The sequence below is a fragment of the Schistocerca piceifrons genome, chromosome 7 (assembly GCF_021461385.2).
Source record: "Schistocerca piceifrons isolate TAMUIC-IGC-003096 chromosome 7, iqSchPice1.1, whole genome shotgun sequence".
NCBI lineage: Eukaryota > Metazoa > Arthropoda > Insecta > Orthoptera > Acrididae > Schistocerca > Schistocerca piceifrons.
The window spans coordinates 273,557,438-273,585,272 of NC_060144.1; the positions used below are offsets into that span (position 1 = coordinate 273,557,438).

The window sequence follows — 27,835 nt, forward strand, 5'->3', positions numbered from 1 at the left end:
GTTGCTCTACTGTCCTGCATTCGAAATACAGTAGATATCTAGAAAACACGAGTCTTCTTTCTTTCATTACGTATGATATATTTTCTATATTTTGGTATACTTCAGCATTACTTCGTAATTTTCAACCTTCTTCTGTGTATTGTGGTCCTAATATTTTCTTTATAATTCGCCTTTCTAGTACTTCTGATTTATCTACATTATAGTTTAATGCCAGGCTTTCGCTTGCATAAGGCATTCTGACTTCACTACTGTGTTGTAATGCCTTATGTTTGGATTTTTGAATAGACCCTTTTTATTATCCTCTCCTTTATTTTTCGACCTTTTTCCGCTGTTACAAATATGCAAGTTGTATAGGTTAAATACTGTCTTTTGCAACTGTAATGAAAGTCATATAAGACCACACGCATGTGGGTTTGCTCTTTATCTTCAGTGGTCACTGCAACAATACGGTTTTGTTTGCTAGTATCATGAACAATTTGCATACTTTAATTTACTACTGTAAACAATATTACTTCATATTGTTACTCACGGTCTTTTTTTTATTTATGTCATTCTTCCCGCTCTTTCGCTTATATGTGTTAGATTTGGACACACATCACGCTAAACTTATTTACGTTTTTATGTTGTAAACAATTTCTGTCACCTCGCCATTTCGAGACGACCAAAACAGAAGACGAACACATCTCGCAATAGCGAAATAAAACACACGAAATGGCGAGATAATAGTGGTTCCTCAAACACAAAAACATGAATCTGCTTAGTATTACTGAAAGTGCAGAGTGCTAAAATCTGACGCATACGATAAGTGGAAGAACAGGAAGAATGACGAAAACAACAAAAGAACCTTGAGTAACCACAAGAAGTAATACTGTTTATAGTAATGAAATAAAGCGCGCGAACTGTTTGTGATCCTAGCAAACAAAATGGTAACAGAAAAGAACAATATTGTTACAGTGACAAATGAAGGTGATTTAGAACAAAGCGAAAGGCGTTTGGTTTTAGCAAGACTCTCATTACAGTTGCAAAAGACGGGTATTTAAATTATATAACCTTAGGCTTGTGAAGCTCCTGCCGTACTGTTTTTGTCGACAGAGCATTACTCAAGCGCGTGTTGAGTTCAGTAGTCACTTTTGTCGTGAAAGTTTTATATTGTCTGCCTACAACCATTTTTAATGCTCGTCGGCCTCTGTCAGTTAACTTCGGCTTTCGTCCACCATTCCTCTTTGCCGATGGTGTTTCACCATGTTCAGTTTTTTGCTGTCATTACCGTGGATTCTGTCGCTCGTGAAAGGTTATAAAGTTGATCCGTTTTCGTCACAGATGCTCCAGCTAACTGCGAATTAACGAGTTACCCTTTTTGGAAGTCTGGGAGATCACGCATTTCACCGATCGCAATGTATTAACCGCCGCAGTACAAATACACGTGCAATACACTGGAAGATAACCTCCATTACTTGGACCGTGAACTGTGCACTGCAGCCGCGCCGCAGTATTTACACTTTCACAATGATGCCAGTTTGAAATAAGATATACTATATTGCATGGTGTCCGCCCCCCTCCGTCCCCCCAGTATGTCATTAGATGTTCAAAATACTGCAATACTCGTTTGCAGTCGCTGGTGCAAGAATTCCTGGACAGACTAATGAGTTTCCTTCGATGTCATTGCAAATGCAATGTTTTTAAATCAGCTTGATTCGCTGTGAATTGTGCACAGACTTCGTCTTCGAGTTTACCTAGAGGAAGAAGTCCATTGGCGTCATATAGGCGTTTGGTTTGACGCAACTCTCCAAGCTACTCTGTTCATCTCCGAATAAGTACTGCAACTTACATCCATTTGAACCTACTTACTGTATTTGCCTCTTGGTCTCCCTCTATAATTATTATTCCCCCATCCCCCATCCCCCTCCCCCCTCCCCCCCCCCCCCCCCCCACACACACACACATTTCCCTCCATTATTTTAGTCAAGTTTTGCCACAAACTTCGTGTCTCCTCAGTTCTGCTCACAATGCAAGGGGAGCTCCCATCGCATCCCCTCACCCCTCAGATTTAGGGTGTAAGAGGGCCCAGTGGATACCCCGTCAAAAACGGAACACAGATCAAGCACGAAAACAGGAAGAAGCCGTACTGAACTGTGAAAAAAAGCGAAATAGAAACAGCGAATGATCCAAGAAGAAGAAGTGCAATATATAGCAGCTGAGAAGAGCGCTGGCGTCGTGGTTAAGTCGTTACAGTGTTGGACTGCCAAGTGGGCGAGCCGTATTCAAACCTCCCTCGTGCCCTTTTTTTCTTTTTTTTTTCGCTATTCGCTTTATTCAAATTTGTGTCTGACTCGTTGTGTAAAGTCCGTTTGTAACAGCGAGTCACCTATGACAGTTAATTCTGCACAACTACCCTATTAGCAGCCGAGAGAACGTGGCTTTCGAATGGAAACCGCAAACGTTTGCTGACAAGGCGACAAGTGAACCGGAAAACACGTCTGGTGTGTCATACAGGGCATTAGTATTTTATATAATAGGAATCGCCTATCGACGCACCTAATTTGTACGACTGGTAAGTGAGATATACCTCCTTGTCCGATATAGGTGTTCGTACGAATGATCACTCCCAAGGAAATCACGATCATACAATTTCTCTGTGCTGTGTCAAAACTTTTTTAACGGTTTCGAAGTTGCGTTTCGCTTTAGAAGTCTTGACTCTTAAATTCCTTTGTTGTAGCATAGTTCAAATCCCTTTTATTTTTGTTTTCATTTCTGTGAGATATCTATGTGGTACCTCGCCTACTCTTACTGTTCATCACATTTACTTGCGACGGTAACGTATTCTTACCACATGACTCATATTCTATAATCAATGTATAGTATGACAACTGCCAAGACTACAGAAACACAACATACATTTCAATGACCGGACGGACAGTTCATAATGTGAAAAATAAATAAAGGGCACGAGGGAGTTTTGAACACTGCTCGCCCACTTGGCAGTCCAACACGGTGATCGCTCAAGACGCCACTGCGATGTCAGGCTGCTCTGTATTGCACTTCTTATTTTTGGACCGTTCACTGTTTCTATTTGGCCTTTTTTTTCGCAGTTCAGTACACCTTCTTCCTGTTTTTATGTTTGATCTGTGATCAGTTTTTGACGACTATCCACTGGGCCCTCTTACCACTAAATCAGAGGGGGTTGCGATGGGGAGTTCCCCTTGTCAGTACCTCCTCACTAGTTACGCAACTACCCATATAATCTTCAGCATTCTCCTGTAACACCACACCACAATTCAAAAGCTTCTATCCTCTTCTTGGCTAAACTGTTTATAGACGATGTTTCACTTCCATACACGGCTGCACACTACACAAAAATCTTCAGAATTTCGATTTCGTAAAACTTAAATCTGTATTCGATGTCAACAAATTTGTCTTCTTCACAAACGCTTTACTTGCCATTGTCAGTCTACATACTACATCCTTCTGCTTGGACCTTAATCATTTATTTTGCTGCCCAAATAACAAAACTCACTACTACTCTTAGTGCCTAGTTTCCTGATCTAACTCTCTTAGCATCACGTAGTTTAATTCTACAAATACTACATTCCATCACCTCTGTTTTGCTTTTGTTGATATTCATCTTATATCCTCGTCTCAGAACAGTGTCCATTCCGTTCAACTGCTCTTCCAAGACCTTTGCAGTCTCTGGCAGAATTACAATGCTATCGGCATATCTAAGTTTTTATTTCTTCTTCCTGAACATTAATTCCTTCTCCAACTTTTTTGTTTGTTTCCTTTATTGTTTGCTAAATGTAGGGATTGACTACTACAGGGGGAAACTTACAGCCCTGCTTCATACACTATTACCCTTTCTTGTTCAAAAATGGTTCAAATGGCACTGAGCACTATGGGACTTAACTTCTGAGGTCATCAGTCCCCTAGAACTTAGAACTACTTAAACGTAACCAACCTAAGGACATCGCACACATCCATGCCCGAAGCAGGATTCGAACCTGCGACCGTAGCGGTCGCGTGGTTCCAGACTGCAGCGCCTAGAACTGCTCGGCCACCACGGCCGGATACCCTTTCTTGTCTTCGAATTTTTCTCCCTGCTATCCATGATACCCTCATAATTCCAAAGAGAATATTCCAATCAACATTGTCAAAAGCTTCCTCTGGTTCAAATGGCTCTGAGCACTATGGGACTTAACATCTGAGGTCATCAGTCCCCTAGAACTTAGAACTACTTAAACCTAACTAGCCTAAGGACATCACACACATCCATGCCCGAGGCAGGATTCGAACCTGCGACCGTAGCAGTCTCGCGGTTCCGGACTGAAGCGCCTAGAACCGCACGGCCACCGCGGCCGGCCAAAAAAGCTTCCTCTAATTCTACAAATACTATAAATGGAGATTTGCCGTTCCTTAATCTTCTAAGAGAAATTTTATGGTCAGTAATTAATCGCTTGTTCCTACATTTCTCCGGAATCGAAACTCATCGGTTTCTTCCAGTTTTTCCATTCTTCTGTAAAGAATTCGTATTAGAATTTTGCAACCGTGACTTATAACTGATAGTTCGGTAACATTGACACCTGTCAGTACCTGCTTTCATTGGAATTGGAATTATTACATTCCTCTTAAAGTCTGAGGATACGTCGCCTGTGTCATACAACATGCTCACCAGGTGGAAGAGTTTTGTCGTTGCCGGCTCTTCCTATGCTATCAGTAGTTCTGACTGAATGTCACCTACTCTAGGGGCCTTGTTCCGACTTGGGTCTTTCAGTGTTCTGTCAATTACTTATTGCAGTGTCATATCTCCCATCTCATCTTCATCCTCTTCCCTCTCTATCACATTGTCATCAAATTCCTTTGGTTAGAGCCTCTATATACTCTTTCCATGTTTCAGCTTTCGCTTCTTAGTTTAGTATTCGTTTCCCAATTGAGTTCTTGATGTTCATGCACCTGCTTCTCTTTTTCCAAAGGGCTCAATTTTCCTGTAGGTGGTATCTATTTTTTCTCTGGTGAAATATGCTTCTAAATCCTTACATTTGTCCTGTAGCCATTCCTTCGTAGCCATTTTGACATTCTGTCAGTCTCATTATTAGACGATGTATTCCCTTTCGCCTGCTTCATTTCCTGTATTTTTATTTTGTATTTTCTCCTTTCATCAAAAAATTAATTACCTCCCGTAATATCACAGTATTTCTACTGAGTCATGTCTTTTTACCTCTTTGATCCTCTGCTGCTGTCGCTCTTTCTTCTCTCAAGGCTACCCATTCGTCGTCTACTATATTCCTTTTCCCTATTCTAGTCAATTATTGCCTAACGCTCCCTCTGAAACTCTCAAGAACCTATCGTTCTTTCAACCTATCCATATCCCATCTCCTTACTTTCTTACATTTTTGCAATTTCTTGATTTTTTAATCTACAGTTAAAAAAAAAACATGTGGCTGGTAAACCTTTCTCGAAGTAGTGTTACTTCTGTATAATTATAAATCCAATGAAGCCTTCATTCTATCAATAAACTGTAGTGACTACAATCCGCCGCTGGAAACTTCTTATAATTTTAAATCTGGTTCTTAAATCTCTGTCTAACCATTATATAATGAATCTGAAACCTTTCGGTGTCTCCACGTCTCTTAAACGTATACATTCTTCTTTCATGATTCTTAAAACAAATGTTAGCGATGATTAAATTATTATATGTGCAAAATTCTACCAGGTGGCTGCTTCTTTCATTCGTTTCCCCCAGTCCGTATTCACCTACTACTTTTTTTCTCTTTCTTTTCCTGCTATGGATTCCAGTCGATCGTCACAAATAAATTTTCGTCTCCTTAACTATCTGAATAATTTCTTTTAGCTCATCATTCATTTCTTCAGTTTCTTCGTCATCTGCAGAGCTTTTTGGCGTATAAACTAATACTACTGTGTTGTGTGTGGGCTTCGTGTCTGTCGTGGCTACGATAATGCGTTCACTATGCTGTTCATAGTAGTTTACCCGCATTCCTATTTTCTTTTTAATTATTAAACCTAGTCCTGCATTACCCATAATTGACTTTGTATTTATAGCCCTGTATACTGCTGACCAGAAGTCCTGTTCTTCCTGCCACGAACTTCACTAATTCCCACTATATTCAACATCAACTTAACCATTTCCTTTTTTTAATTTTCTAACCCACTTGCCAGATTAACGGATCCAAATTCCAGAATGAGTGAGTCAGTCGAAATTAGAATCATATATTAATACCCTCAGCTGCTGGCGGTTGATATATATCAACGGGGACAGGTGAAAATGTGTGCCCTGACCGGGACTCGAACCCGGGATCTCCTGCTTGCATGGCAGACGTTCTATCCCTTTGAGCCACCGAGGGCACAGAGAAGAACGCGACTGCAGTGATATCTCGTGCACGCCTACCGCGAGACCCACATTCTCACTTTGTATGTCCACACACTACATTCGTAGTGTCCCACCCCATCACACTCATTACTCGTGGAAGACATTCTTATCAAGTTTCGTAAGAGTTCGGGGAATGTGTGTGCATCCTCACAGAAGAAGAATGTCATGGTCGGTATTGCCAGAACTATATACTTATATGGTTATCCATGTAAGTATATCCTCATGGGTAGTCCCAGCTCGGAGATCAGAAAGGGGAAGTATTTTACTTCTGCATTATTATGACTGTAGTTTCCCCTTGCTTTCAGCCGTTCGCAGTACCAGCACAGCAAGACCATTTTGGTTGATGTTAAAATGCCAGATCAGTCCCAGACCGCTGCCCGAGCAACTAAAGGAAAGGCTGCTGACCTCCTTCTGGGGCAACATGTTTGTCTGGCCTCTCAACAGGTAACCCTCAGCTGTGGTTGCACTTGTGGTATGGGTATCTGTATCGTTGCCGCACGCAAGCCGCCCCACGAACGGCAAGGTCTATGATTCATGGGGTGGGGGGGGGGGGGGCATACAAACAAACATCTACTTATTTCAAGTAGTATTTCCCCCCATAGGAGAAACGGAAGCACATCTACAATGCCCCTATCTTTTACCTGTAAACGTTTCTTCAGTGAAGTAAGGACCAATCACGGATACTTCAATAACCCCGCAATAGAACTTCACACTCCACTGCCTCTGATGTTCAACTTTATTCAGCCAATGCTGATTCTCACCGGCCCAAAAATCCATATTTCTAACTTTCAGTCTTCCATGATTTGTCAAGATAGCTTCATCGATAACGAGACTGTTCGAAGAAAGAACCTATTGTCCTGATTTTGCATCAGAACCGAGCTACAGAATTCCTCGAGTCTTCTGAAATCCAACAGCTTAATATGCTGGTGAAGAACACCTGATACGGATGGAAGCTGCTAGCGGGAAAAATGAGAAAAACCCTGAGCTGGCTCATTGCAGAGGCACCCTCTATTTCTCTGGAGCAAACCTGCAGCTACGAAAACAAAGGAAGTAGGTTACAGTACACTTGTTCCCCTACTGCTTGAATACTGCTCAGCAGTGTGGAATCCGTACCAGATAGGGTTGATAGAAGAGAGAGAGAGAGAGGATCCAACGGAGAGCAGCGCGCTTCGTTACAGGATCATTTAGTAATCGCGAAAGCGTTACGGAGATGATAGATAAACTCCAGTGGAAGACTCTGCAGGAGAGACGCTCAGTAGCTCGGTACGGGCTTTTGGTGAAGTTTCGAGAACATACCTTCAGCGAGGAGTCGAGCAGTATATTGCTCCCTCCTACGTATATCTCGCGAAGAGACCATGAGGATAAAATCAGAGAGATTAGAGCTCACACAGAGGCATACCGACAATCCTTCTCTCCACGAACAATACGAGACTGGAATAGAAGGGAGAACCGATAGAGGTACTCAAGGTACCCTCCGCCACACACCGTCAGGTGGCTTGCGGAGTATGGATGTAGATGTAGATGTACGAGCAACAGCTGCCAAAACAAGTGTTTCGTTCGCTTCGCTAACTGCAGACTTACTTCTTACACACTGCGTAGTATTCTATTGCACTTACAAGAACAATGTTTTGCACATTTACCGAATAGTCGTTCTTGTTCGACATCGTTCTATCGTTATACATTTTTTTCTGTGCATTCATTCTGAATTTCCGTAGAGAAGCATATATCTAATTTTTCTGTTTGTAACAGGCATTTATCATTTCAAACTAACCATCACTCGGCTCACGTGAATGACACAAACGGCATGAAAGCTACATTTACATCGTGCCACTTTTACACCGGTAGCGGTAGCACAAAACTTTTTCCTTCTCATCCGACCAGTTGTATTTCCTTATTTTGGTATCAAATCACGAACTTCCACACACGACACTATCGATTCCTTAATCCAAGCAGATACATCCTCAGTTCCTGATATAATTATAACGAAACACTAATCATATTTTTAAAAGTGAAACGGCATAAAATTCATCTCTCATACAAGGGGAAAATCCCCATCGCACCCCGTCAGATTTAGTGGTAGAGTGGCCTAGTGGACAGCTCATCAAAGACGGAACACAGTTCAAGTATGAAAACAGGAAGGAGTTGCGCTGAACCGTGAAGAAAAGAAGCAAAATGTAACAGGGAATGGTCCAAACTCAAGATATGCAACATCGATCGAATCGCGGTTATGTGGTCACGGTGTTGGACTGCAAAGCAGGAAATCCATGTTCAAATTGGTTATAGAATATGAGTCACATGGTGAGAGGATACCATATTACCTTCGTAAGTAAATGTGATGAATTGTGAGAGCAGGCGAGATGCCTCACAGATCTCTCAAAGAAATGAAAACAAGAAATAAACATATGTGAACTATGTTACACAAAGGAATTCAAAAGCCAAAACTTCCAACACACCGTAACACGTGGTACTTGTGTAGAACAAGCAGAAATACGTACGTCTGGAGGTCTCTTCCTTACACCTCGCTGTTGCAAATGGACGTTACACCACGATGTTATTGTTGTGGTCTTCAGTCGTGAGACTGGTTTGATGTAGCTCTCCATGCTACTCTATCCTGTGCAAGCTGCTTCATCTCCCAGTATGTACTGCAACCTACACCCTTCTGAATCTGTTTAGTGTATTCATCTGTTGGTCTCCCTCTACGATGTTTACCCTCCGCGCTGCCCTGCAATACTAAATTGGTGATCCCTTGATGCCTCAGAATATGTTCTACCAACCGATCCATTCTTCTAGTCAAGTTGTGCCACAAACTCCTCTTCTCCCCAATTCTATTCAATACCTCCTCATTAGTTATGTGATCTGCCCATCTAATCTTCAGCATTCTTCTGAAGCACCACATTTCGAAAGCTTCTATTCTCTTTTTGTCCGAACTATTTATCGTCCATGTTTCCCTTCCATACACGGCTACACTCCATACAAATACTCTCAGAAACGACTTCCTGACACTTAAATCTACACTCGATGTTTCCTTGCCATTGCCAGTCTACATATTATATGCTCTCTATTTCAACCATCATCGGTTATTTTGCTCCCCAAATAGCAAAACTCATTTACTACTTTAAGGGTCTCATTCCCTAATCTAATTCCCTCAGCTTCCCTCGAGTTAACTCGACTACATTCCATTACTCTCGTTTTGCTTTTGTTAATGTTCATCTTATATCCTCCTTTCAAGACACTGTCCATTCCGTTCAAGTGCTCTTCCAAGTCCTTTGCTGTCTCTGACAGAATTACAATGTCATCGGCGAACCTTAAAGTTTTTATTGCTCTCCATGGATTTTAATACCTACTCCGAATTTTTCTTTTGTTTCCTTTATTGGTTGCTCAATATACAGATTGAATAACATCGGGGAGAGGCTACAACCCTGTCTCACTCCCTTGCCAACCACTGCTTCCCTTTCATGTCCCTCGACTCTTATAACTGCCATCTGGTTTCTGTACAAATTGTAAATAGCCTTTCGCTTCCTGTATTTTACACCTGCCACCTTTACAATTTGAAAGAGAGTATTCCAGTCAACATTGTCAAAAGCTTTCTCTAAGTCTACAAATGCTAGAAACGTGGGTTTACCTTTTCTTAATGTAGCTTCTAAGATAAGTCGTAGGGTCAGTATTGCCTCACGTGTTCCAATATTTCTACGGAATCCAAACGGATCTTCCCCGAGGTCGGCTTCTACCAGTTTTTCCATTCGTCTGTAAAGAATTCGTGTTAGTATTTTGCAGCTGTGACTTTTAAGTTGATAGTTCGATAATTTTCACATCTGTCAACACCTGCTTTCTTTGGGATTGGAATTATTATATTCTTCTTGAAGTCTGAGGGTATTTCGCCTGTCTCATACATCTTGCTCACCAGATGGTAGAGTTTTGTCAGGACTGGCTCTCCCAAGGCTGCCAGTAGTTCTAATGGAATGTTTTCTACTCCCGGGGCCTTGTCTCGACTCAGGTCTTTCAGTGCTCTGTCAAAGTCTTCACTCAGTATCATATCTCCCATTTCATCTTCATCTACATCCTCTTCCATTTCCATAATATTGCCATCAAGTACCTCGCCCTTATATAGACCCTCTATATACTCCTTCCACCTTTCTGCTTTCACTTCTTTACTTAGAACTGGGTTTCCATCTGAGCTCTTGATATTCATACAAGTGGTTCTCTTTTCTCCAAAGGCCTCTTTAATTTTCCTGTAGGCAGTATCTATCTTACGCCTAGTGAGATAAGCCTCTACATCCTTACATTTGTGCTCTATCCATGCCTGCTTAGCCATTTTGACTTCCTGTCAATCTCATTTTTGAGACTTTCAGATTCGCTCCAGGTTGGGAACGTTGAGCTTGGACCATTCACTGTTTCTATTTTCCTTCTTTTTTCACAGTTCAGTACACCTTCTTTCTGTTTTCATGTTTGATCTGCGTTCAGTTTTTGACGGGCTATCCGCTGGGCCTCTTTACCGCTAAATGTGAGGGGGGGAGGGGGGGACGGTGCGATGTGGTTGTTTCCCTTGGTAGAACCAAATTACCAGCAGCAGAAATTACTACACAGTGAAGACTCGAATATCCGGATCTCGGTTATACAGATTCGCGATTATCCAATTTGTCAACTGCGAGGAATTATTTTTGTCGTCTACTCCGTGCGTGCGCCGACATGTCGCACTGGCACTGGCCGCCCGCGCCGTTTCATTACTGTCTGAGTTAGACAGTTGCCAAACGCTACGCCTCTGACAATGGGTCGCGTCGCATCTGTGCTTAAAAACGTGAAAACGCTAGAGAATGGTGGTGGCATCGCTTAAAGAGTGGCAAAGTTGCGGCAGTGGTGATCAAGGTTTTCCGATCATGTCGGATGACGAAATGCTGTAAACATATTGCAGGCAAACGAACAGCAGGAAATTCAAGAAGATGAAAGAGAAAAAAATTAGAAGCAGAAAATGATGCAGGAGCATCTCTTGGGGAGGCATTTCAAGCCCTGGAAACAGCTTTCAAATTGTTCAAAAAACAAACAGTGTGATTTTATCGAATTATAACGAATTCATGATGTAGCAGCAACGAAGAGAAAGAAGTGTTCGAGTGTAATGACTATTACCAGATATATTAAACAAAATTAAACTCCAGGACTGTCTTATGCGGCTTTTGTTACGTATTTCATAATTAACGTTGTAATATTTTAGTAATTTTAGGAAAATATGTATGTACATACGAAAATGTAACATTGTGAAATAACCATGTGACAACGTACCTAAAAGATTACACACGATCGACCGAGGTCATCTTCCGAGGGTGAACTTTAAAAAATCGCTTTTCTTCAAACATTCATCTATCCAGATTTTCGATTATCGGAAAGACTGACATTAACAATTATTCTGGTTAATCGAGTCTCCACTGTAATTCCATTTGGAATGCAATGTTGATACCGACATCATTGTAATTAATATAGTTACAAAAAGAGACTATGCGTCGTCTAGTATGGGCTGTCTCGCAATTCATCTGGATGAAAGCAGAATTGCTATGCCTCAAACGGGTCGGGGAACATCTAAGGCGGACAGCTTAGCTGAATCACGATGTATAAGCATAAATCGGATACGGAATTAGTATATTCTCTGGTGAAGACGTGTTTACGAAACTTCAGTAGCTGCCTTTAATTTCAGCTTTCCTTAACGGAAGTCAAATATCTGCTTTTATTTATCACTAAGAACCCGCCCCAGCCTCTCACAGGTAGTATTAAGTATGTATGGGTGGATGGCTTGTTTACAATAGGTAGAGACATGCACAAACCGTCCTCGTAGGTATTGGTGAAAATCATATCAATAGTACCTGAGATTAACCTGCACAAATCACACCAATACCCAAGAAAGCAAAAGGAGTAATCCGCTGAATTACAGACCCATATCACTAGCGTCTATTTGCAGTAGGATTTTGTAACATATACTGTGTTCGAACGTTTTGAATTACCTCGAAGAAAACGATTTATTGACAAACAGCCAACATGGATTCAGAAAATATCGTTCTTGTGCAATGCAACTAACTCTTTATCCTTACGAAGTAATGAGTGCTATCGATAGGGGATCTCAAATTGAAACCATATTTCTAGATTTACAGAAGGCTTTGTCGTTCTTCCCAAGCTGCTTCTAATTAAATTGTGTGGCTGTTGAACATCGGCACAGTTGTGCGACTGGATTTGTGAATTCCTGACAGAAAGGTTATAGTTCGTAAGACTGACGGAAATTCATTGAGTAAAACAGAAGTCATATCTGGCATTCCCTAAGGAAATATTATAGGCCCTCTGTTGTTCCTAATCTACATAAACGACATAGGAGACAATCTGAGAAGCGCCGGCCGAGGTGGCAGAGCGGTTCTAGGCGCTGCAGTCTGGAACCGCGCGACCGCTACGGTGGCAGGTTCGAATCCTGCCTCGGGCATGGATGTGTGTGATGTCCTTAGGTTAGTTAGGTTTAAGTAGTTCTAAGTTCTAGGGGACTGATGACCTCAGATGTTAAGTCCCATAGTGCTCAGAGCCATTTGAACCAATCTGAGAAGCCCTCTTAGATTATTTGCAGACGATGCTAGCATTTACAGTCTTGTAAAATCATCAAATGATCAAAACTAATTGCAAAATTATTTAGAAAAAAAATTAAAAATATTAAGTGTCGTGTAATATTTTTTGTGATGTAATATCTTGTATAGACACCTTTTATTAACCTGACACGTTCCACATCATTACGAAGTGTCGTATTCAAGATCTGTCTGGTGTAAAAAGTTTCAATTGGCTCTAAATCATGAAAAGTGTTAAGTAATCCACGTCAACACTAAAAATAATCCACTAAATTTCAGTTACACAAATCCCCAAATCTAAAGGTTGTAAACTCAACTCGACCAGAGGCCTCCTTGCCTTTAGTAAGTGATTTAAGCTACCGAGAGAATCTAAGTTACTCATATTGGCAGCAGATATCAGGTGAATCCCATGACTCTAAGTCCCCTCCCAAAGATTCCCATTTGGGATTTCCTCCGCCCCAGACCCAGCTTGCTGGGGTTATAGGCTAATAAGAACTGGACCGGATCTCGAACAGCTCGGTCTGCTCCTCATAATAGAGAATGAAAAGTGGAATAAAAATGGGGACGAGTAACAGGCAAAACTTACGTTTATGGTCTTGCTTACCTAGACACGAAGTTACTTGAATATTGCAATTGTCAGCATCTCTCTCTCTCTCTCTCTCTCTCTCTCTCTCTCTCTCTCTCACTCACTCACTCAATTGCACGTGCGCATAAAGCCTAAACATTATGAGAGGAAGAAGTTGCCGTTGCCACTCCGAACTGCCGACCTCGACCTCGCATTCTGTGTAGCAGAGTGGGTCAAGTGTGGAGACACAAGGAGAGCGCCGCGCCTCACCTCTGCGAGCGAACGCCATCAGCATGTCTAACACGTGCGCCGGCTTGCCGGTGTCCGCCGCCGATCGCCGATGCTCGGAGAGCTCCGCGAAGGCGTGCCGGTAGAAACTCTCGGGGACGGCGCCGAAGAATCTCGGCGCGAACAGCCGCAGCGGGCGCAGCTGCGGAGCCACGAACACCGACAGCACCTCCAGCGCGCGCCGCGGCGAGAACCCAAACACGCCTCGCACCGCGTCGTTCCAGCCCTGGCTCTCCCCCGACAGCGCGCCGCCCTCCACACCTGCACACCGCGCAAACCCCGTCAGTGAAGCACCTGACACCTCAACACTACACTAACAGAGGACAAAAGTCGTGGAATACCTCTTAATAACGTGTCGGACCGCCATTTGCCCAGCGCAGTACAGCAACTCGACGTGGCATGGCCCCAACAAATCGTTAGAAGTTCCCTGCAGAAATATTGAGCCATACTGCCTCTACAGCCGAAAGCGTTGCCGGTGCAGGATTTGTGCACGAACTCACGTCTCGATTGTTGTTGTTGTTGTTGTTGTTGTCTTCAGTCCAGAGACTGGTTTGATTCAGCTCTCCATGTTACTCTATCCTGTGCAAGGTTCTTTATCTCCCAGTACTTACAACAACCTACATCCTTCTGAATCTGTTTAGTGTATTCATCTCTTGATCTCCCTCTACGATTTTTACCCTCCACGCTGCCCTCCAATACTAAATTGGTGATCCATTGATGCCTCAGAACGTGTCCTACCAATCGGTCTTCTAGTCAAGTTGTGCCACAAATTTCTCTTCTCTCCAGTTATATTCAATACCTCCTCATTAATTATGTGATACACCCATCTAATCTTCAGCATTCTCTTGTAGCACCACATTTCGAAAGCTTCTATTCTCTTCTTGTATAAACTATTTATCGTCCATGTTTCACTTCCATACATGGCTACACTCCATACAAATACTTTCAGAAATGACTTCCTGACACTTAAATCTATACTCGATGTTAACAAATTTCTCTTCTTCAGAAACGCTTTCCTTGCCATTGCTAGCCTACATTTTATATCCTCTCTACTTCGACCATCATCAGTTACTTTGCTCCCCAAATAGCAAAACTCCTTTACTACTTTAAGCGTCTCATTTCCTAATCTAATTCGTCTCGATTATGTACCATAAAACTTCGATGGGATCCATGTCGGGTGGCCTGCCCTTTCGCTCAAATTGTCCAGAATGTTCTACAAACCAATAGCCAACAACTGTGGCCCGGTGCCTTAAAAAATTATATCGCTGTTTGGGAATATGAAATTCATGAATGGCTTCAAGTAGCCGAACACAACCATTTACAGTCAACGATGGCTTCGGTTGGACCTGTGGACCCAGTCGATTACACGTAAAACAGACCACACCATTATGGAGCCACCACCAGCTTGCATAGTGCCTCATTGACAACTATAATCCATGACTTCGTGGGGTCTGCACCACACTCGAACCCTACCATCAGCTCTTACCAACTGAAATCGCGTCTCGTGTAACCAAGCCACGGCTTACGAGGGTAATATCAAAAGTAAGGTCTCCTATTTTTTTATAAGTACATAGACCTCTTTATTTCTACAATGGTTTACATCAGTTTACAGCTTGAACATTTAGCTATTTTTCGACATAATCACCATTTCTGTCGATGCATTTTTGTAGACGCTATGGCAATTTTTGTATGCCCATGTCATACCAGCTCGCCGCCATGCTGTTCAGTAAGTTACGAACCTCTTCTTTCACCTCGTTGTCGGAGCTGAATCGCTTTCCGGTCAAATATTGGATTTGGATTGTTTGGGGGAAGAGACCAAACAGCGAGGTTATCGGTCTCATCGGATTAGGGAAGGACGGGGAAGGAAGTCGGCCGTGCCCTTTCAAAGCAACCATCCCGGCATTTGCCTGGAGTGATTTAGGGAAATCACGGAAAACCCAAATCAGGATCGCCGAACGCGGGATTGAACCGTCGTCCTCCCGAATGCGAGTCCAGTGTGCCACCATGCTCGGTGGCCAAATTTTCTTTTAACCTAGGGAATAGGTGATAGTCCCTGAGCGCCAAGTCAGGACTATACGATGGGTGGGTGATTATGTTGCCCTTAAACTGTTGCAGGAGAGCAACAGTTTGTCGAGCAATGTGTGGGCAAGTGTTGTCATGGAGAATGTGTACGCCCTTGCTCAACATTCCCCCCCCCCCCCCCCCCCTCCGGTTCGGAATTGCCCATTTGAGTTTTTTCAGAGTCTCACAGTACCTGTCAGCTTTAATTGTGGTCCCAGCGATTCAGCTCCGACGGCGAGGTGAAAGAAGAGGTTCATAACTTTCTGAACAGCATGGCGGGGAGATGGTATGACATGGGCATACAAAAACTGCCACAGCGTCAACAAAAATTCATCGACAGGAATGGTGATTGTATCGAAAAATAGCTAAATGTTCAAGTTGTAAATTGATGTAAACCACTGTAGAAATAAACAGGTCTATGTATTTATAAAACATAGGAGACCTTACTTTTGGGATTACCTCGTACAAGTCGCCTAGTGTCCAACCGATATGGTGACGAGGCCAGGAGAGGCTCTGCAGATGATGTCGTACTGTTAGCAAAGGCACTTTTTTCCGTCGGCTTTTGCCATAGCCCATTAACGGCAGATTTCGCCGCATTCCTCTAATGGATACGTTCGTCGTACGTCCCTAATTGATTTCTGCGTTTATATCATACAACCCCACGCAAACGCCGCTGCTCTAGGCGGTTAAATGAAGGCCGCCGGCCCCTGCGTTGTCCACGGTGAGAGGTAATGCCTGAAAGTTGGCATCCTCCGTACACTCTAGACACTGTGGGTCTCGGAATTCGATTTCCGAAATGAAATATCCCACACTTCTAGCGGCAACTAACATTCTGTGTTTAAAGTCTGTTAATTACCGTCGTGTGACGGTAACCGTGTCGGAAACGTTTTTTCATGAATCACCTGAGTACAAATGATGGCTCCGTCAATGCGCTGTCCTTTTATACCTTGTGTGCGCGACACTACCACCATCTGTAGATGAGCATATCGCTATCCCATAAAGCTTTGTCACATTAGTGTTTGCCGTCAAGCACCGCTGAGCACCCACTCCTCAGCATTTCAAACACATCATACTAGTGGCACTCAGAATTTTGCCTGCATCTACTTACATAGCCTGGAAACCATTGTGCAGAGGATACCTACCGTGGTACCACACAGTAGGATTTCTTCCCATTCCAAGCGTGTATCGAGAATAATTGCTTAAATACCTCTGTGCATGCTGCAGTTACCCCAATCTTGTCATGATGAAAAAGGCCGTTTCAGTTGTATGATAAAAATTTATTTGTGAATCTGTTACTTCTGCTTTTAATAAACTGCTTTACACTAGGCACGGTTGCCGCCACTCCCCCCCCCCCCCCCCCCCCCTCCTTACCGGTCTTGTTTAGATAATAAAATTACTATTGTACCTTAGGTTCTTCTACATTTCATTTGTAAAATTACTCGTAAAGATGCTACCCGAGCTTCCCTACCACATTTTATGATTCTGTCCCATGTTGCCTCTCATTGTATACGTCCATACGCACGTGACCAATTTTCCTTATCAGCACCGGCCATGATAAACCTCGGTTGCAGTCCTGGCAGTTGCTGCGTGCCTCATTCAGTCACGATAACGTTATGCCTTGGGTATGTCTATATAATATTTTTAATTTTTTCTTTGCCTAGTCCTTTCTTTACCTCGGTGATGGCTATTTTGTTAGTAGCATTTTACACGGAAAGTCCAAGGAAACTTATACACCTGCCTAACATAGTGTAGGGCCCCCGTAAGGACGCAGAAGTGCCGCAACACTCGTTGCATGAACTCGACTAATGTCTGAAGTAGTGATGGAGGGAACTGATACCATGAATTCTGCAGAGCTGTCCATAAATCCGTAAGAGTACGAGGGGGTGGAGATCTCTTCTGAACAGCACGTTGCAAGGCATCCCAGCTATACTCAATAACATCCATGTCTGGGGAGTTAGGTGGCCAGAGGAAGTGCTTAAATTCGGAAGAGTGTTCCTGGCGCCACTCTGTAACATTTCAGGACGTGTGGTGTGTGCATTGTCCGTGTGAATGAGCAACGGACATGAATGGACGCAGGTGATCAGACAGGATGCTTACGTGTCACCTGTCAGAAACGTATCTAGACCAATCAGGGGTCCCACTTCACTACAACTGCACACGTCCCACACCATTACAGAGCCTCCACCAGCTTGAACAGTCCCCTTCTGACATGCAGGGGCCATGGATTCATGGGGTTGTTTCCATACTCGTACACGTCCATCCGCGCGAAACAATTTGAAGCGAGACTCGTCCGACAAGGCAACGAGTTCCCAGTCATTAACAGTCCAGTGTCGGTGTTGATGGGCCCAGGCGGGGCGTAAAGCTGTATCGTGCAGTCATCAAAGGTACACAAGTAGGCCTTCGGCTCCGAAAGCCCATATCGATGATGTTTCGTTGAATGGTTCACACGCTGACACTTGTTGATGGCCCAGTATCGAAATCTGCAGCAATTTGCGGTAGGGTTGCACTTCTGTCACACTACACGATTGTCTTCAGTCATCGTTGATCTCGCTCTTGCAGGCTCTTTTTTCGGCCGCAGCTATGTCGAACGGCAATATCCCCATTTCATCGCTACCTCGGAGATGCTGTGTCCCATCGATCGAGCGCCGACTATAACACCACGTTCAAACTCACTCAAATCTTGATAAGCTGCCATTGTAGTAGCAGTAACCTATCTAACAACTGCGCCAGACACTTATATAGGCGTTGCCGACCGCAGCGCCGTATTCTACCCGTTTACATATCTCTGTGGCTGGGCTGCAAGCACTATCGGACTTAACACCTGAGGTCATCAGTCCCCTAGGACTTAGAACTACTTAAACCTAACCTAAGGACATCACACACATCCATGCCCGAGGCAGGATTCGAACCTGCGACTGTAGCAGCAGAGCGGTTCCGGACTGAAGCGCCTAGAAACGCTCGGCCACAGCGGCCGGCTTACATATCTCTGTATTTGAATACGTCTTTACCAATTTCTTTGCCGCTTCAGTGTAGTAATATACAGTTGTTGGATATGAGTTTTCCTTTAAATACTGTTCCAGTAAACTTCAAAAATTTAAAATACGATCAACTGTTGCTTCAAGCTTATCATCACCAACAAGTGGCAGTGTTCACAGTTCGATCTTAGTAACACATTTAGTTTAAAATAAAACAGAGCCTCAAATTAATTATTTTCACATCTGCGGTGATGGCAAGTGTCACAATGTTCTTTCCAAGTGTAAAATGAGTGCAACAATAAATCAGGAAAATAGAAAAGAGCGATGTTTTTTCCATGTACACACATATTCTTCAGTTTAATGCCTAAAACATGATTGTGAACTGTGAAGTACCCCAATGCTATTTCCACATATAAATAATTACAAACAACATACTAAATTAACAGTTTGCATTACAAGTTTGGCCTGATAGATCTATGTCATAAAAGTAGCCTGACCAGGCTTGTAAATGGAGAAATTTTCTGTTAGCTAAAATACTACGCTGATCAGGAAACACACTTATTTTAAGTCTGTGACGTATTTTTAATAAATAATTCAGTTCGTCTGTATGCTTTTGAGCACAGGTGAGATGGGGCTACATTGCAACTCACACTTTCATTTTAATGTGACTAAGGTACTAGACCCCATTTGGTGTTTGTTTGTTTTCGTTTAAATTGACTGCCCACCACCATCTTTATTTTTTAAAATTTAGTGCTGATTTTTCAGACTTTCCACGCTCGTCTCTTGATGACATCATCAATAAATGGGTGTGGCTTGTGATATCATTGTGACGCCATATATAAGGGAGATGCGCCTTATGACGTCATCAAAAGCCCAATGACCTGGGTCACATGATGTAAACACAGTGGGTCAGAGTATACAATGTAAACGAAGTGAGCTGGAGACGCTGTAGTTACACTACTTACAGCAACAATGTGTCATCATATGACACTGTTGTTACATGGCACAGACGTTTTCAGTGTCGTGTGACAAGTCTGCAAGAAGAAGAATGAAGCGTCAAGCCATCTCTCTGTGAAGAATAAGGAATTTCAAATGGAGTGGCGGTCCTGGTGCTCGAAGTCTGATGAACAACAATCAAGGAGATAGTAGAAAAAATGAAAATCAGTCCGGAAATTTTTTTCAACGTCTTGTATTGTATTGTATGGAACTGGGGACCCAGAAACGACGGAGAGGCTTCGTCCCCGCCGTAGCCCTCCGTGGTTCACAACCCCACAACAAGCTACAGCACTCCACTCACCCCACCGCCTCCCCATGCTGAACCCAGGGTAGTAATTATGGTGCACGCGTACGTGGAGAAAGTGTTTGCGCAGCAATCGCCGACATAGTGTAACTGAGGCGGAATAAGGGGAACCAGCCCCCATTCGCCGACGCAGATGGAAAACCGCCTTAAAAACCATTCACAGACTGGCCGGCACACTGGACCTCGATACTAATCCGCCGGCCGGATTCGTGCCGGGGACCGGCACGCTTTCCCACCCGGAAAGCAGTGCGTTAGACAGCACGGCGAACCGGGCGGGCTTTTCAACATCTTACACGACATTTTGAACATAATAAGGTTCATCGCCTGCTGGGTTCTGTGACTGCTCCTGCCCACGTTCAAAGCGCACCGGACAGATGCAGCAGCTGCGTCTGCGTCAGATAACCCAGTTGATTCTTTAACGGCCTAGTCTTCGTGGAAGAGTACCTACTCTATAACTACGTATGACCCCGAGACGTAGGACCAAAGCAAACAGCGGAAACATGTACACTGACAAAAAAAGAAAAAAATCGAAATATCAAGGAGGAGCTATGGATTGCCACGGTGTGTTGTTAACAGACTATGCTCTTAAAGGGCAAACAGTCACAGCAGCCCACTACCGAAATCTCCTGACTAGATTACGGGGGCTGTCCAATCGTAGCGTTGCCGGAAACTGTCCAAAGGGATGTTTCGGCTCTATGAAAATGCTTCACCTCATTCTACACATGACACAGACACACAGATGCTGCTTCTTTCGATTATCAGATTTTGTCTCATCCCCCTATTCTCTTGACACGGTACCAACTGACTCCTTCCTTTTTCTTCCAAGTAAGAAACCGCTCCATGGCAGTCGTTTCCAGAATAAATTGAAGAGCGATTATGTGGAAAAGGATTAACATTGTCACAAAGTTTCAGGGTCACAGCTTGTTTTTTTCGAGGTGATAATTGAAACACTGTGGCCATTTTTTATAGTACCCTGGAGGTACAGGATGGTCAGAAAGTCCCTTTATGTGCAATTACTTCATTGTAAGTTCAGTGAAACAGTTATTTGTCCAAAATGTCCTGATCTGCACCATCGTCACCCCTATACAGCTTAATATGCCACCATACTCTCCTACTTATCCACTATAGGAGCTACTGTGTACATTTTGGAAGGCTTCAAGCATACTTGCCTGCAGAGCATCAGTGTCCACATACTGCTTCTTCCTGACATATGATTTGACGATCCACCACTGGGCACTGGTGTCGTAAGGTCCAGACTTTGAGGCAACTAAGGATAAGGAGACCAGCGCTGCTATCCACCAACTAGGGAACAGTCCATTCAGGAGACAATGAACAGCAAGTGCGAGGTGAGGTCACGGACCCCTCAAAGTGAAGTAAATATTAAACATGCGTTCTTCAGTCACCCCCACCCAAAGTAGAATATGTGGAGGATTGAAACTTCTTGGCAGATTAAAACTGTGTGTCGGACCGAGACTCTGACTCGGGACCTTTGCCGTTAGCGGGCAAGTGCTCTACCAACTGAGCTACCCAAGCACGACTCACGCCCCGGTCGGCACACAGTTTTAATCTGCCAGGAAGTTTCATATCAGCGCACACTCCGCTGCAGAGTGAAAATCTCATTCCGGATGTGGAGGATTGTTTTCAGTGCAAATGTAAGCTTCTGCGGCCGTTCTCACAGCCAATAAAATTCTTCTGGGTTTGAGACCGCATTGTCATCTGTAAAATTCCGACGTTTCGGCGACTGTTGCAAGGCGCCTTCTTCAGGGTGTGTTGCTAGCAACACAGCATGAGGAAGGCGCCTTGCATCAGTAGCCGAAACGTCGGAATTTTACAGATGAGAATGCGGCCTCAGACCCAGAAGAATTTTATTGACCCTTTGTTGTCAGGTTCTTGGTAAAAATGTAGGTGTTACCTGCTCATGTATTCCACCCCTGAAACTAATTGGTTAGTGTGGCTGACTGCCATGCAAGGGATCTGGTTTCGATTCCCAGTACTACCAGCAATGTTTCCTTGGTGGAAGGACTGGAATGGGCTTGACTCAGCCTCGTGAGGCCAAGTGAGGATATAGTCTACCGATCAGTAGCGGTTCCAACGTCAAGAAACCCAACAAAGACCGGCAGAGCTATGTTCTGACCACACATACCCCTCCAGACCGCATCCGATGACGCCACTGGCAGACGATAACATGGTAGTCAATTGGGATCGATTAGACCGCCAATGCCAGAACGTGGAACTTTACCAACCTTACCCTATCCCGCAGAAACCAATTAATAGCACATTCATCGAGGAAAAGAATGCGGATGAGAGCTGGAATGGTGGCTAAGGCCTCCATCAATACTCTGCATGCTTCCTGTCGGTGGTTTAATAGTCCTTCAGTGTGATGACATTGACGTTACTGACGCTGTAACTTCAATACATGTTTCTCTTTGGGCTGATGGACGATCAGAGAGGGGGTCATCTAAGCCCCTTACCAGGTGAAAAGCATCTTCGTTCAAGGGGTCAAATTCTGACGACCTGGTAATTCCTTACTAAACTAAATGATAATTAGTTGAAACCCTCACCTGCCGACAAGTGTTGTTGATATACCTCGATGGGAAGAGCTGAAAATGTGTGCCCCGACCAGGACTCAAACCCCGGATCTCCTGCATAGATGGCAAACGCTCTTTCCATCTGAGCCACCGAGGACACAGATGAACAGCGCGACTGCTGGGACTTATCCCTTGCACGCTTCCTGTGAGACCCACATTTCCAACTGTCCACAGTCTACATACGTGATGTCCCCAGTCTCCATACGTGATGTACCTAATAGATATTTGCCCATCCACTCATTACTAGCGCACACTAAGGTGACGATTCCCGTAAGAGTTCAGGTCAATGGCTGGGTAGCCTTTAACTATATATATATATATATATATATATATATATATATATATATATATATATATATATGAAGATAGTAACTGTTCTCGAAAGAGCAGATACCATTGATGACCGTTCAGCTTCTCTAGAATAAATGATAATTAATTGAAACCCTCAGCTGCCGACGGGTGTTATTAATATACCTCTATGGGGACAGCTGAAAATGTGTGCCCCGACCGGGACTCGAGCCCGGGATCTCCTGCTTACATGGTAGACGCTCTATCCATCTGAGCCACTGAGGACACAGATGAATACCGCGTCTGCTGGGACTTATCTCTTGCACGCTTCCCTTACTAAACTGTCCACGTTACGTATCCATCACGTGTGTCACATTTCCGTCGTTATGCTTCCTCTCATGGACCCAGACACTTATCGCTAAGCTCTCCTCCAAAGTCAACTCGCTGGTTTCTGCCACTGTTTGTCACCAAACAACAATGAACTGCTAAACGACGGACTTTATTCTCTTATCCGGGCATACACGTGGCACTTACGCGGCAATCACGTGAGAAGCAGTGTTGGCGTATCAATGATCAGGATGTGAGTTTAAAATCTTACATATCTTACCATCTTATACCGTTTCATGCACTTAGTCCTGGTGTGTAGGGACTTTCTGGCCATCATGTACAACAGATGGATTGTCTGTTGGTAGGAGCTACGAACCAAACAAGCAGCTGGTGAGTATGTCAGTGATGCATCTGCTGGCGACGTCCCGAACCTTGACGGGCTGCGTCCCGCCGGCTCCCGTCTCCAGGAGGCGCTGTACCATCGCACATGCGCACCGGTCCACCTGCGGCAACATCCCGCGCATGCGCGCTCCCGTGAAAGCGGGCGACGTGGCCGAGCGCAGCCGCCGCCAGAGCGCAGCACGCGCGCCGAACATGTTGAGGCAGCCCATCGAGTCCTCAGGCCGCGCCTCCGTGTGGCGGTCAGGGAAGTCAGCGAAGTCCTTGACCAGCAGCTGCCGAACCAGGTCGGGATCGCGCACAAGCAGGGCCGGCCTTGAAAGAGCCACAATGTCGCTCGATGTTACCGAGAAAAGCCTGGACTGCAGGATATTGTAAGTTGACAATAATCAGACATGGGTGAACTACAAGGTTCTATTTTAGGTCCTCTTCATTTTGATATACACCTGATACAACTCCTAAGAGTTGTCAGGCGAATTTTCACTGATGTTTCAGCAGATCTTTGCAGTCTCATTCTTGCAGTGGTAGTAAAGTCTGCCCAACCAAATACAGTTCACCAGGTAGAAAGCGTCGGTTTGTTTCCAGTTACAAATAAAACGATTTTTAATGCTGAATTTCATGTGCATGCTCGAAAGAGCGCTCCCAGATTAGTCTAGTGCGATATTTATTTTATAGATATCTACTAACAGGCCAGTAAAACACGAAGAATAATCAGGAGCCCAGCTACTCCAACAGCGACTGAGCAGCGCTGATCCATGACAGTGGCAGTGAGCGCAAATCATGGCAGTGCTGTCGCTGCTTTGCCTTACCGACAAAACTAATACAGCGTTACTTTCGAATCGCTATATCGAATGGGCTTGTAAAATTCTGCTTTAAAAATCATTTTGTTTGTAAAGGGGTACAAACCAACGCTTTCCTACGACATTGGGCTGACGCCCAGTGTCAAAGGAAAGCGTTGGGTTTTATCGCTTTACAAACAAAATGAAAGACAGGATGAGCAGTAGTTGGTTGGGCTGACTCTAGCCACTCATTGCAGTTATCTTCCGAAACACCAGAGAAAATGCGCCTGCTGACTCCTAGGAGGGAAATCCTTTTTATTGGGCGGTCAGAAACAGTCTTTTAAGCATGTTGTATGGTAGGTTGTGCTGAGAAATAATTGATAAGATAAAAATTCGATATCTTGCGCCGTTTCTGAGTTAATAGTTAGCCAATTATGCTGTTGAATGCGCAAATTCAAACACCCATCAGATACAATTCGTTGTTCTCACAGCATGATGATAGCGCACGAGACTGCCCAGCCTTCGACTCAAGTTCGATCCTTACTACCGTCCCATGCCCAATTTTTGTATCGCTCTGTTGTTCGGCTTTAGGAATACAAACGAAGTACACCTTTGGCGACACCGTCTCTGGCGGGCCGCCTGAATTTGTGTGCGCAATGGCCTCATTGGGCAACTTCAATGCTAAAACTCGGAAATGGAACAACGTATCGAATTTTTTTTTCTTGACAAATATTTCTCAACACAACCTACCCTGCAACACCCTTACAAGCTTTTCAGACTGCTTCTGAGCACCATGTACATTAGTGATCTTCACAGAAGAAACAAGGCTATTATTAAAAATGATTGAAGCGATTTCACAGATTTGCTGTAGCTATATTATTCGACGTATTACCACAGGACTTTGAGCACACATAGAAAAATTAAATTTTTTTTTACGTATTACAAGTGCTCCATATTTGCCAACCTACTGATTCTGTAGATATCAAGACGATAATTAGGTTCTTCCCACGTTTTGGCGTAGCATGTCCATACCAGTTTGTTCAACAGCACTGTTGATGTGAGCTCGCATTTCTTCTAGCTTTGTTGGTAAAGGAGGCGTAAACGCTGATTCTTTCACATAACACCACAAAAAAAAAAATCGTACGGTGTTAGATCGGGAGTGCGTGGAACCCATGACATGAATTGCTGATCGTCAACCTCACCATGATCGATCCATCGGTTTCTTTATTTACTGTTCAAGAGTTCACGAACGTCTTGATGGAAGTGGTGTGGAGCACCATCCTATTGATACACTCCTGGAAATTGAAATAAGAACACCGTGAATTCATTGTCCCAGGAAGGCGAAACTTTATTGACACATTCCTGGGGTCAGATACATCACATGATCACACTGACAGAACCACAGGCACATAGACACAGGCAACAGAGCATGCACAATGTCGGCACTAGTACAGTGTATATCCACCTTTCGCAGCAATGCAGGCTGCTATTCTCCCATGGAGACGATCGTAGAGATGCTGGATGTAGTCCTGTGGAACGGCTTGCCATGCCATTTCCACCTGGCGCCTCAGTTGGACCAGCGTTCGTGCTGGACGTGCAGACCGCGTGAGACGACGCTTCATCCAGTCCCAAACATGCTCAATGGGGGACAGATCCGGAGATCTTGCTGGCCAGGGTAGTTGACTTACACCTTCTAGAGCACGTTGGGTGGCACGGGATACATGCGGACGTGCATTGTCCTGTTGGAACAGCAAGTTCCCTTGCCGGTCTAGGAATGGTAGAACGATGGGTTCGATGACGGTTTGGATGTACCGTGCACTATTCAGTGTCCCCTCGACGATCACCAGTGGTGTACGGCCAGTGTAGGAGATCGCTCCCCACACCATGATGCCGGGTGTTGGCCCTGTGTGCCTCGGCCGTATGCAGTCCTGATTGTGGCGCTCACCTGCACGGCGCCAAACACGCATACGACCATCATTGGCACCAAGGCAGAAGCGACTCTCATCGCTGAAGACGACACGTCTCCATTCGTCCCTCCATTCACGCCTGTCGCGACACCACTGGAGGCGGGCTGCACGATGTTGGGGCGTGAGCGGAAGACGGCCTAACGGTGTGCGGGACCGTAGCCCAGCTTCATGGAGACGGTTGCGAATGGTCCTCGCCGATACCCCAGGAGCAACAGTGTCCCTAATTTGCTGGGAAGTGGCGGTGCGGTCCCCTACGGCACTGCGTAGGATCCTACGGTCTTGGCGTGCATCCGTGCGTCGCTGCGGTCCGGTCCCAGGTCGACGGGCACGTGCACCTTCCGCCGACCACTGGCGACAACATCGATGTACTGTGGAGACCTCACGCCCCACGTGTTGAGCAATTCGGCGGTACATCCACCCGGCCTCCCGCATGCCCACTATACGCCCTCGCTCAAAGTCCGTCAACTGCACATACGGTTCACGTCCACGTTGTCGCGGCATGCTACCAGTGTTAAAGACTGCGATGGAGCTCCGTATGCCACGGCAAACTGGCTGACACTGACGGCGGCGGTGCACAAATGCTGCGCAGCTAGCGCCATTCGACGGCCAACACCGCGGTTCCTGGTGTGTCCGCTGTGCCGTGCGTGTGATCATTGCTTGTACAGCCCTCTCGCAGTGTCCGGAGCAAGTATGGTGGGTCTGACACACCGGTGTCAATGTGTTCTTTTTTCCATTTCCAGGAGTGTAGATAAACTCCATATTATTGGTCTCCAATTGTGGCATGATGCAGTTTCCAGATACATACATCCTGGGACAGTCTTTTTTGGAGAACGAAAGGGACCGTAAATTTTAAATCGCGAGTCTACACAGAATACATTAACTTCTTACTGCCGGCACGGTAGCTCAGCGTGTTCGGTCAGAGGGTTAGCTGCCCTCTGTATTAAAAAAACTGAGTTAATCGATCAACAACGAACTTAGACGGACGTCTTACGACGTCCGCCCCGAGCAGATGCAACGAGCAAAAGCGAACAAAAAAGAAAAAAAGCAAAGCGAAATGAGGCAGTCCGAAGTTTATTTTTTGAGATGCCGCCGGCATGGTAGCTCAGCGTGTTCGGTCAGAGAGCTGGTTGGCCTCTGCAATAAAAAAGCTGAGAGGAATGATCAACAAACGAACTTGACCGGATGTTATGTGACGTTCGCAATGACCAAACACAACGACCAAAAGTGGAAAAAAAAAGCAAGACGACCCGGGTTCGAGTCCCGACCGCAGCAAAAATTTTAATTCATTTCGTCTGCTTCGATCATTATCGTACATTTCCTTCTGGTGAATCT

General features: G+C 44.5%; 1 protein-coding gene across 1 annotated transcript in view; it reads right to left on the bottom strand.

Annotated features, from left to right (window-relative positions):
- Positions 1-27,835, bottom strand: part of LOC124805166 (cytochrome P450 6l1-like) — a 169,149-nt gene that overhangs the window by 71,186 nt on the left and 70,128 nt on the right. The window contains exons 4-5 of the mRNA XM_047265648.1: positions 23,735-24,072; positions 13,802-14,080 (exon numbers count right to left, since the gene is read on the bottom strand). Of these exons, the coding sequence (XP_047121604.1) occupies positions 13,802-14,080; positions 23,735-24,072 (617 nt within the window). The remainder of the gene's footprint in view (positions 1-13,801; positions 14,081-23,734; positions 24,073-27,835) is intronic.